At 41.9% G+C, this 12,510-nt stretch overlaps 1 protein-coding gene across 1 annotated transcript in view; it reads left to right on the forward strand.

Moving 5' to 3' along the window:
• ATP13A4 (ATPase 13A4) overlaps positions 1 to 12,510 on the forward strand; it is a 124,756-nt gene that overhangs the window by 26,145 nt on the left and 86,101 nt on the right. The window contains exon 2 of the mRNA XM_033090237.1: positions 6,279 to 6,452. Within this exon, the coding sequence (XP_032946128.1) occupies positions 6,279 to 6,452 (174 nt within the window). The remainder of the gene's footprint in view (positions 1 to 6,278; positions 6,453 to 12,510) is intronic.

Raw genomic sequence — 12,510 nt, forward strand, 5'->3', positions numbered from 1 at the left:
TCATGAAAACTTGTTCTTGATGTGACTTTTAAAAAATGAAAACCTAGACTTTCAGGTATTATGTTACAAGACTCTATGTTACAAGACTCTAGATCTTATTCAAAACTGATGTCTTAGTTGGTTTCTGTTGACAATGCTCCCTGCAGGGGGCTGAGGTGCCTCTTTACAACATGGTGAGGAGAACAGTCTACACTTCCCAGTTGACCTTTGTTGGTGTAAGTGGGGTGGGACCACTTTTGTGTGTGTGTGTGAACTTTGGACCATTTCCTTTCCTGGTCATTTGCCTATAGAGATCAGGCTATTGGTGTGTGTGTGTGTGTGTGTGTGTCTTTTCTGCTCCCCTTTTAAGATTACCAGCTTTTTTTGCTCCAAGCCATAGATGAGGCAAAAAGAAAACTCAGGAATTCACTACTGTGGCATTAGTTCCTTGGTTCCCAAGTTCTCTAACCAATCTGCCTTCTCTCCATCATTCAGAGTCTTATGTTTTTTTGTTTTGTTTTGTTTTTTTCTTATATAACACCTGGAGATTTTTGTTTGGACTCATTAGAGAAATAGGAAAAAGTAAGCTTACTCCATGTTTCCAGAACTGAAGTCTGATTTACTTTTAAAAGCAATATTACTTTCTGACTTTATTTAAAATATGTTCATTCAAAAAATATCTGTGAGCCTACAATGTGCCAGAATTCCAGCAATGAATGACAGACCAAAGCTCTGCTCTTGTGAAACTGACATTCTAGTAACAGATCATGAAAACAGATAAGAAAAGTCTTAGATAGATATAATTGTTGTAGAGACTTAAAATAACCTGATGTGCTAGAGAGTGACTGAGTAGCTACTTTAGACTGTGGGGTCAGGGAAACTAAAGTGTGAATAAGGAGGGGCCAGACATATCAGGGCATCACTGAGGGTTTGTCAATCAACCTTTAGTTTAATTGCCCTCACAGTAAGAACAGGTACTATTTGAATAACATTTTCACCACTGTTACCCCATTTCACTGTCATAACAGTTTGGAACGGTAGGCATTTGTATTATTTTTTTAAGTGGGATAGTGTTTTCCAGATGATAAGTTAACAAGTGGAAAAAATCAGCTCTTGAACCCAAGTTTTCCATCTTTAAATGTGGCCTTTTGTCTTGCTCTGCCCTGTCTTTATCCTGCACAGTGATGTGAGTTCCGAGATAGGATGGTAGTCCCAAATACTGATCCATCTGTGCTCTGACTGTCTTACACCCCTCAGAAATCACCAGGAAAGAAGTTTTAATTTCAGTAATGCATGACAACCTAGGAAAGGCATCTTGCTAAGATTGCCAGATCAGAAGATTAAAATGTTTCCTGTAGAAATCACCTTCTGGTTGCAGGGTGGAGTCCTTCCTGCCTATTTCTTCTTCTCTGCAGTTTGAAGCTTGTGAAAACCTGTTTAAGGGGAACCTGAGAACTTGTTTGAGCAGCAAATCCACTACTTCAAATGTGAGCAATCAGCAAAAGTTCAAGTGCTATCCCGCATGACACCTGCCAGATGATAATATCAAAGAGCTGAGGAGGGATTGTCTTTACGAGAGGCAGCCTTCTGGGGCAGAAGGAGTTAAGAAGGACCCAGCTCTGTTACGTACCAGCTGGGTGACTCTGGGCATATTTTTTTAACCTTCTTGGACTTTACCTTCCTTATTTCTCACCCACGGCTAATATTACCTTCCTTATAGGGTTGTGAGGATTAAAGCAGAATACAGAAAAATATATATTTAGGGTGACTGGGACATAATAAGAAGTTATCATTCAAACAAACTGTGTGTTTTCATGAGCTGCACCCAGATCTAGGTGGACAATTACCCACAGGGCAGGGTGTTCCTACCTTGTCTGCCACAGCGGGGTGAGAGGGGTTGCTTTTCGGCCAGCCAACCCATGGGACAACCTATTCGTATTTCCCTTAGGCTGAGAAAAAGAAACCCTGATTAGTCAAAGGACTCTGAAGTCCCAAGCACGTCTGTTCATCCCGCTTCTACAACCAGACTGCTGCCCAGTCAGAATGGCCAGAGGCAGCACCTGAGGACACCAGCTTTAGGGAAGCCATGAGAGGTCCACCTGCTGGTTGTGGAAGGGGAATGATGGAGGTTCAGTTTTCAAGGGTTCAGCAAACTCTCTTTTGGCCAGTGGCTAGCTGGAGTAGAGTAGATGTTCTAGAATTCCAAAGTGCATCCCAAAGCTTCATTATTTGTTCATACGTGGCTGACTTAATTCTAACACCACAACACACTGACCTGTAATCCCTTAAATACATTTTGTCCTTCAATACACTCCATGTTTTCAGATTCTGCATGTTTGCTCAAGGCTTGTTTTTCCACTTCGAGTGTCCGCTCTCCTAGCCTCTGTTAGCAACTATTGAAATTCTAATAATTTCCTTTGAGCTTCACCTCAGGTAACAGTTCTCCTAAAAAGCTTTTCCTTGTCGTCTCCATAGGATATCTGTATCATTTGAAACCAGTAACATCCCCCCTCAGTGCTTTTCATTACACAATGTATTATTTATTTATAATGTTCTGAATTATAGTTATTTTTAAATTCATCATCTCTCCTGCCAGACTCTTGAGTGTGGGACATTTGTCTCTAGCAGACCTATCTTACCCATGGCCTTCGACCCAGTAGGCAACTGGCATTGAACTGAAGCAGTGACACCTTGAAGACTTTATGCTGGGGATGCAGCACCTAAAGATTTTTATGATGAGTTCCTTGATTCTAGGACTAGACACCTGACACAGGTGTCATTTCACTGTTTCCCATAGCAACCACATGAGGTAATGCTGTAGCAAGATAACCACAAAGCAAAGGCTGGAAAAGTGCCATTTCAAAGCTAGAAACGAGAGAGAAGTGAAATTCTAAAGCCAAGAATGAAATTGAGTTAAATGACATTCTAACTGTCTGCCATGGGACGGAGAATGGTGGCCAGGCCACTTGACTCTGGCTACCACTCAACAGATGTCAACATTGTTCTTGGAAAATGGGACACGACTATTAAGTAGTCCTTGTTGGAGAACATTTCTTTTTTTTTCCTTGTAATAATTTTTCTTGTAAATTACTTTATAAGACTTGGAAATCAGCACAGCTCACCCTAAGGCAATTGCGAACACGCTTTTTGGTCCAGAGCAGGAGGCCAGGCAGTAGGTGTCCAAATTAATTATTTAATTAGACCTTTATAATAAGTTGATGACTCCACCACCCCAAACAAAAGTTAGGACCTTGACAACAACTTACATATGACAATGTCGCCCCTCAATTCCCTGCCTCGCCCTGGTAGAGGTATCCCTTGTTCTGCATTATGTGTTCTTCATTCTTTTGCTTCCCTCTCTATAGAGTTTTCTTTGACCTAAGTGTATCCTAAATATATATATTTTAAATTTTAGTTGTTTTTAACCTTATGAAAAGGTTATCAAGTTGACCTATTCCTTCGCACTGACTATTTTCACTTACTATTTATTGTATTACTAAGAGTCATCCATATTATTGGATGTTGCTGGAGTTGATTTCTGGCAGTGTTGTTTAAGATCTCACTGTGTGAACGTGCCTCATGCTCCCTCTCACTGGATGGTGCTCGGTTCATTCCTGGGTGATTTTGTACATGTCTCTTGCTGCTCTTCAGTTGATCTTTTTTTTTTTAAGATTTTATTGGGGAAGGGGAACAGGACTTTATTGGGGAACAGTGTGTACTTCCAGGACTTTTTTCCAAGTCAAGTTGTGTCATTCAGCTTCAAGTTGTTGTTCTTTCAGTCTTAGTGGAGGGCGCAGCTCAGCTCCAGGTCCAGTTGCCATTTCTAGTTGCCATTTCTAGTTGCAGGGGGCACAGCGCACCATCCCCTGTGGAAGTCAACCTGGCAACCTTGTGGTTGAGAAGATGCGCTCCAACCAACTGAGCCATTAGGGAGGCAGCTCAGCTCAAGGTGCCGTGTTCAATCTTAGTTGCAGGGGGCGGAGCCCACCATCCCTTGCGGGACTCGAGGAGTTGAACTGGCAACCTTGTGGCAGCCTTCGGAGTTAGGAGCATGGAGCTCTAATCGCCTGAGCCACCTGGCCGGCCCCCTCTTCAGCTGATTTTTGCAGTACAAGAATGTGGGTATAGTGTTGTCACAATTTCTGATTTATTTTAAAGAAAAGATAGAAATCAGAATTTTTATACAAAAATAACTGGAAGATCAAGTTAAAGTTTTCAGAAACATTTACCGGGCCATCAGGAAACCTGTGCAGCCTGTTATTTTTGAGCCTCCAATTTAAGATTTCTGGATTAGGTCTATCAGGTTGAAAATTTCTCACCTGGATCTGGAAGTCAAGTTAACTTACAGGACACTTAGGAACTCATCGTTTAGTAGGAAAGAGTAGGAAATAAAATACTGGGGCAGAAATTTGATTAGGGCTAGGGGTTGGGATAAACAGTGAGGTGAATTGCATTCCTTCAGCATGATTTGTTGCAGTGCATGGAAATTATAGCAAAACATTTTCTTCACACCCAAAATAAGGGAAAAGACGTTATCTTTAGGGAGGTAAACTTTTAAAAAATGAGTTATTTAAACTTTCAAATATTTAATGAAGCCAGTAGAGAAACACAAAATTGTCTTAAAGAGAATAAATGGCTCTCAGGCCAACAAGATTTGACTGTAATTTGATTGAATGCATTAATATGTTTCAGAAAGGCATGTCAGTCAGGGTAGAAGATAGTCAGAGAAGATTCCAGAGCCCATTTAGGCACCAAGCTTGCATATGGCTCCATGGCAGGACAGTCACAACTATGGAGATGGTAACATTAGGGAGAGGGTAAACTCTAAATACCTACCCCATATGTTTAGCTGGTTGGCGTGACAGTTACCTAGGTTTCCCTCTCTCATTATACCCCAGTCTCTCAGACCTGGTTAACCTGAGACTTCTCTGCTGGCAGGCTCTGGGACAAGAACGCTGGGAGCCACTCTCAGGACTTGGTGAGGGTCAGGTGATGACATCACCCTATGAAACTTTTTGGAGTTGGCCAGTGCCCTGCTCTTGTTGTCACCCTCTCACCTTCACGTGCGCTTCCGGGAGCCTGTCTTCATACTTCTACATCACTAAACACTTACCTAGTGTTAGGCCCTGAGAGTGGCTCCCAGCCTTCTTAAGGTATGGAGTGTAAAATCTGAAGGATCAGCCTTGATTCCGCTTTAGGAAACTTCTAGGGTGGAGTCTTATATTGCTTAAGGTCACACCCAGTGAGCAGCAAGCTACGCTTTGAAGCCAGAATGTCTTAGTCCAGAGAATGTGCTTTTAACCAGGACTCTCTACTTCTCAGTGTTTAGCTATTATAACAAGTATAAAGTATACCTATGGCTTTGTGGGATATAGCTGTGGGATTGAACCATAAACTTCAGGGATGGTTTTCTATCCTGTTCCAGGCTTTACTTGGAAAGAAGAAGTTTGTTCTGATTATAAATTTACTAGAGGTAATACTCTTCTTCTGTTCATATTTGTATCCTCCATGGTCTCATTTCCCTTCATGGCACATAACAGGTGCTTAACAGGCATGGTTTGAAGTAAACCAAACAGTCTCTGTGATTTTTCTCTCTTGCTGTAAAATTATTTTTGTTGCTGAACAAGAGAGGAGGGTGGGAATATATAGTTCTACCCCAAGTTCAGCTCCCAAAGGCAAGCTGTTCACCTCTTGTGGCCCAACACTTTTACCAGATCATGGCTGGAAAGTCAAGGCCTGGCTCCAGTCCCTCCCCCCGCCCCTGAAGCTGCTGGGCCGAGCCAAGAGGATCGTCGGTGGCTACCACCACCTCCTGTCATCTGGCTCACGGTCATGTCTGTGAAGGCTGTGACTCACGCTCAAGGCTTGGAGGCTGGTAGACCTGAGTTTGAATTTTGGCAGCCAAACTTCCTAGCTATGGGGCCTTGGACAAGTCATTTCATTCAGCCTTTTTGAGCTCAGTCTCATCATTTATGAAGCGAGGGTAATATTATCCTATTCAGGGGATGATTGTCAGATTTAAACAAGATAGCACCTCACCTAGCACAGTGCTTGGCACAGGTAACCGGGTGCTCAAATTGTAGAAACTGAATATCCCAGTGAGACTGTGACTTGTAGGGTCACATCTTACACTTTGTCAGGGATCCTTCTCCACTCTCTCAACCCCTCCGCCTGTCATCCCCTCATCCTGCTCAACTTCTTTATTTTTTGCCCTCAGTTTCATCATCAAAATCCCAATTTGTTCATTTGCTGCTTATTGTGCTTAACAAATATTTGGGGTCATTTTGGTTTTGCCCTAGGAGATATTTGGCTACCGGACTCACAGCTGCCGGAAAACCCTCTGCCTTGCTGGATCCATCTTCTCATTTGGGATCCTCCCCTTGGTGTTTTACTGGAGACCCGCTTGGCATGTGTGGGCAAACTGCATCCCGTGTTCCTTGCAAGAAGCAGATGTCGTGTTGCTGAGGACAACAGTAAGTGTTTACTTGGTTTCATACCTGGCCGCCCTTTCTTCTGGACATCATGTTGTGGGATGGTTGTGGGGACATGTGCACAAAGCAGGTGGCAGGAGGAGGCTCCAGCCTCAGGTTCCATCACAGCCTTGCCTTTACATATACATATTTACCAAGAATTCAATAATTTGTGTATGATGGGATTTGATTAAGAAGATCTATTTCAGGGCCGGCCCGGTGGCTCAGATGGTTAGAGCTCCATGTTCCTAACTCTGAAGGCTGCCGGTTCGATTCCCACATGGGCCAGTGGGCTCTCAACCATGAGGTTGCCAGTTCAACTCCTCGAGTCCCGCAAGGGATGGTGGGCAGCGCCCCCTGCAACTAAAATTGAACACGGCACCTTGAGCTGAGCTGCCAGATGGCTCAGTTGGTTGGAGCGTGTCCTCTCAACCACAAGGTTGCCAGTTCGACTCCCGCAGGGGATGGTGCACTGTGTCCCCTGCAAATAGCAACGGCAACTGGACCTGGAGCTGAGCTGTGCCTTCCACAGCTAAGACTGAAAGGACAACAACTTGAAGCTGAACGGCACCCTCCACAACTAAGATTAAAAGGACAACATCTTGACTTGGAAAAAAGTCCTGGAAGTACACACTGTTCCCCAATAAAGTCCTGTTCCCCTTCCCCAATAAAATCTTAAAAAAAAAAAAAGAAGACCTATTTCACAGGGCATTCCTTTAGAATCTATGAGTTTTGTGAATATTAGAGCAGAGAGTAGCCATGTTAATAGCTAAAAATAATACGTAGTGGGAAGTAAAGTCAGGCTACACCTACAATATTTACACTGATCCTTCCCCCTGCATCCTGACATATCCATGCCTATCACAGCCCCGCTTCACTGGAGCAGCTCTGGAGGAAGGGAGGGGAAGAGGGAGGAGCACTCCTCTCAGGAGGATCTTGTCTTTCCCTGCTCATTTGAGACAGCCACAGTTCTTGGCAGGTGTGCGTTGCACCCAGCAGATATGCTAGGGTAAGAAATGCAGCTATCTTCTCTCCGAGGCCATTGCCTCTCTCTGCTAATACAAGGTCCTGGCATTGTATGAGTTTTCCTGACTTTGCTCCTATAACACTTCCTCCTAGCACTCATTACACTTAGGCAACGTGCATTCTTCCTGCTGCATTGTCAACTCCACAAGGGAAGAGACTATTTCTAACACAATTACTGTGTCTGTGGTTCCTGCACATGGTAGGGATTCCATAAACAAGTGTTGGCTGAAGGCTGACGTGGACATTCCCATTGGTGGGTTTCAAAGGACAGTCTCACAGAGGACCCTTTTCTGCCTGACGTTTCCTGAGTGTTCCTAACAATGCATCAGCCCAAATGACCCAGAATGACAAACAGATTTTTGATAAATCAACCTCTGCAGGGCTGTTAGCTCCTTCTTATAGATACAGATAGAGATACAGCAATCTCTCTAGTAAATATTCTATTTAATGCAGCAAGAGGGGAAGATATCAACACGTCTTAGAACTGCCCTCCCAAACCCAAATTCCACATTTCAATCTAACAGATCTCAATGAAATTGGGAATTGGATGACGTTTGTCTGTATTGATTTGGTCCACTGGTGTCAGCCCCACCCCTTGTTTCTGGATCCTCGTCACTTCAAAATCTAACTATTCTATATCCTAACTTAGCTGACATATGAACCATAATACAGGTGGCAGCTGAGGCACCTCCTCCCAAGTTCAATTATATTGTAACTCAAGATTCTTGGAGAATAAATTTCAAGACTTTAACAAGGCAAGATTTTGTTGAGTCAGAGCAAATCACATTGATGATTTGGACTGGGAGTCTGGCTCCACTGCTGCCTCACACCATACTTCAGAATATGCGTGAGAGAAGAGTGCCTGGCACGTCCCAAGGAAATCTACTTTATTCGACGGGTGAGGAAATGGGGACTGGAGAGGGGACACAATGTACCCACATGCTTAGGAGAGCGAGGGACCTAACCAGGACTAATTGTCCTAGTACAGGGCTGTTTCTACACAACTGTACTTAGACCAGTGGGTCCCAAACTTCAACCAGCATCAGAATTATCTGAAGGGCTTATTAACACAAATTGCTGGGTCCCGCCCCCAGAGTTTCTAATCATTGATTCATTCTCAGTTGATACTAATGCTTCGCTGAGGGATCATACTTTGAGAAACAGTGCTGTATGTAGTCATCACTCTCACTTATGAGCTTACTTGGTCCTTGAGAGAGGAATAGAAGCCTGGACATTTGCTTTATGGTTCAGCCAATGCTTGTATATTTATATAGTCTCAAGAGAATGATCCAGATTTAGCAAAGTGTTATAAGTGGTCTTTCTGTACACAGTCTGAGTTGTCTTACTGGTACAGGAGTAGAGAGAGGTTTGCTTTCTGGGCTCAGAGTGGGGACCTAACATATGTCATCCTTTCATGGATCAACCCCCTCCATGTGAACTTAAGGACCCATGAGACCCTTATTTTCTGGAATAACAGGAGAATTCAGAAACGTACTTAAATCTATCCTGTGGGTACTTCCATTTCCCCAAACTAGTTCTCAGGAGCTGATGCTTTTGCTGTAGCAGAAATGACCTTGAAACAGACAAACTTTCTGCATCACCGAGACTCTTCAGATCTGAGAATGTCTAGTTGAGGTTATATTCTCTGAGGTTAGTGGTAGAGTCAAAGCACAGTTAGAAATATGAGGAAATGAGCAGGACATGGCAAGGGAAAGGAGGAAAATGAAAGAAATGGGGAGGGAAGTAGGTTAAAGGGAAATGAAGAGGGAGAAAAGAGAAAAAAAATCTAGTCAGAGTAAAAGAAACAAAAAGCGTTCATCAACAGGGAGACGGTTAACACTTTTTGGAGTTTGGAGTCATAAGTTTTGACTTGTAGCCCTAGCACTTTAGGAATGTTACACCTTACGTTTATTACCTAATCTTTCAGGACCTCAATTTTTCCACTTATAAAATGGGCCTAGTAAAACTGTTTGTTTTTTCTTGGGCTGGTCTGAACATGAAGTGAGATTATATATGTAAAAACCATTTGCAAACTGAAAAATGCATTATAAAGGACCATTTTGAGTGTGTGTGTGTGTGTGTGTGTGTGCGTGTGTGTGTATAATTGCTCAAGCAACTTCATCAGCTTGCTATACCCAAGAGCTTGATAGAGGTAGACTAGGTGCACTCAAGTACAATGGCCCTGCTCATTGGATATTGTGTCTTCTCCTTATTAACCAGGAGGATTGGCATTTCCTTCCGGGACAGGAGACATGGGAAGGTTTCCCGTGGTTGGGACTCCTCAACACTCATCCATACTGAGTCAAGTCGCCTCTTCTAGTTGCATGTGGTCAGCTCTGCGACTGGACATATACTAGAAAGATTTTAGAAAAAGCAATGGAGCCTCAGGTAGCTGCATTCCATCATCCTGCCTCTGTTTTTGCCTCTTGGAAAGTCTATTAAGCCCCTTCCCCATTTCACCGCCCTTCTCAGCTAATCAGAGCTGTTGAAACCAGCTTCAATCTTGCCTTTTTCATCTTGATTTCAACTTTAATTTTTAATTACCTGCTCTAGTGTGTCATTTTAAATGGATATGCTATGCCAGAGACTCTCCAAATAAATGAGGTTCTAAATTAGTCGTTATATAATTAGACAAGAATTCAATTATTTCAAACACTGCTGCTATCTGAGCCTTAGATAAAAATAAGCTTTGGGTACCAATAGTTTAAAAGTCTGCTGCTAGATTATTTGCATTAAAATGACACTTTAAAAGAGATTTTATTTGAATTATCTTACAATAGCTGGACTGTAAAGACATCCCATTAAAGAGGACTGGATGACATTTACTTGAGAATATGTTGTATTTCTGTTTTTTTATGTTATTAAAAAATCAGTACTTGGTATTTATCATCAATCTCACACTGGTAAGATTACAGATCATTATGACAGATACTGATTAGGTAGTAATTTCTTAACATTTTTAAAAAAAAGCCATGGTGTATGTACTGACTGAAAGTTTTTAACATCCAATTTATTTTCAGCTCCCCTTCTATTATTAAATGCCTTTAAGAGTGAGATTTTTCCCAAAGGTAAGAGCAATTACACTCTTATTTTATAATTTTAAAAGTGGCATTTTACCCGTTATTCACCTACTTCTGAACTTTAACCCATATCTACAGCAATGTTACATTTCTATGCAAATAATATGATTTATATTTACTGGCATTTTGGGTTCAGATGCTCCTGATAATTTCCATAGTTTTCATCTTTACTATAATTACAAACATATTTTTTCCTTCACTGTCATTGTTTGTCACATGTTGTCAAAGACCCATGTTGTGCAGAGGAGGACTTTGTGATGATTGGCTATTGGGTCTGACTCAGAACATTTCATTTCAATGTTTTAAGGCGGAGCATTTTCCCATCAGTTTCCCCCAAAGATGGCAGTGCTGGGGCCTTTATTCGAAAACTCAGAAATTCTGCAAATCAGACATGCAAATGGGATGTAAAGTCCATGAGCCCACTGGGATACTCACCAGCCCCCAGCATTTACATTCATGTTTCCTGGATACCCTACCTCCTCTCCTCCTCTGCAACCTGGTCTCTCCAAGCCCAGGTTCCCCAAATCAACACCATTTTCTATGTTTAGTTTATGCTTTCATAAAATTTCGTCTGATATTCCCAATCTCATTCATTCATCATTTTTGGTTCATTATCATTTATTCATTCAATAAGTATTTACTGAGCTCCAGTCATGTCCCAGACATTATTATAGACACTGAGAATATAGCTGTGAACAAAACATATAGAAATCTCTGTCCTTATAGAGTGACATTCTGGTGAGAAGTCAACTCAAACACACACACACAAACACACTGACACACATGTGTGCACACTCACACACACACACACATACATTCTCTATAGAGTAAATATAGAAAGTAGGTTTTCTATCTCTACTTATTAAAACCTACTCATTCCTCAGCCATATACCACTTTCTTTAGTAAGTCTTTGTTGATACATTTTTTGCCCCAATTCTGGTGGGAATTAATGACCTTTTCTTTATTCTCTTTTAGCTCTGTATTTTCATCTCTGACTGCTATAATGCCTTTAGCAGTCTACTGTGTATTAAAATGCTATTCATGTAATATTTTATAAAATAGCATCTCATTGATAATTTAATTCTCATAAGAACCCTGGGAAATGGGCATTATCATCTTTATTTTACAGATGAGTGAACAAGTAACCTGGTAGATGTCATCCAGGTCTCTCCCTCCCTCCATCTCTTCTTCTTTCCCTCCCTCCCTCCTTCACAAATTTTCTGAGCCCAGGTTTTGCGTCAGCAACAGTAGCATCTCATGGGCAAGGGGCAAAGAGTATAGTAATTAGTAAAAGCCAGGGTTCTTGACATTGTGGAGTTCATTAGATCACTACACAGATAAATGTAAAAATCCAGCTGTTGTAAGTGCTACTTAGGAAAGGTTTGTGGTTATGGTAGGATTATAGGATAGGGATTTAACGAAGTCAAGAAAACCCGGGATAGGCTTTCCTGAGCTCCAAGGGATGATAAGAGATAAAAGGTGATGGTGGCTGGTGGGGAGGGGCCCATGGGGAACCATCCAGGTAAAGGGCAGAAGTGGAAAAAGAACTTGAATCTGTCTTCTGACTCTCTAAATCCAGAGTTATTGCTTTTCTTTATCATCTCTTTTATAGCCTCTTCTTCCATTAGAATGTAAGCTTTTTGAAGACAATAACTGTGGCTTACTTTTCATTCACCACAGCACCTATCACATGGCAGCAGTAGGTGCTCAATGTTTATTTAATTCAATTAAATAAGTTGAATGGAATCTGTAATAAATGGCCTCATGATTTGTACCAGCACTTTATCACAAAGACACTAAAGTGAAATGTCATGATTGAGAAAGTAAGAGAAGATAATAGTATGCTATCTTCTAGATCAGTTCAAGGACTGATCTAGTTAATTCTCTGGATGAAGAGGAGGTAAACCTGTTGAGTGAGACTCCCCCTCTACTGAATCTCAGCTTTCCCCTCCCC

This window comes from Rhinolophus ferrumequinum, chromosome 2, assembly GCF_004115265.2.
Source record: "Rhinolophus ferrumequinum isolate MPI-CBG mRhiFer1 chromosome 2, mRhiFer1_v1.p, whole genome shotgun sequence".
Classification (NCBI taxonomy): Eukaryota; Metazoa; Chordata; class Mammalia; order Chiroptera; family Rhinolophidae; genus Rhinolophus; species Rhinolophus ferrumequinum.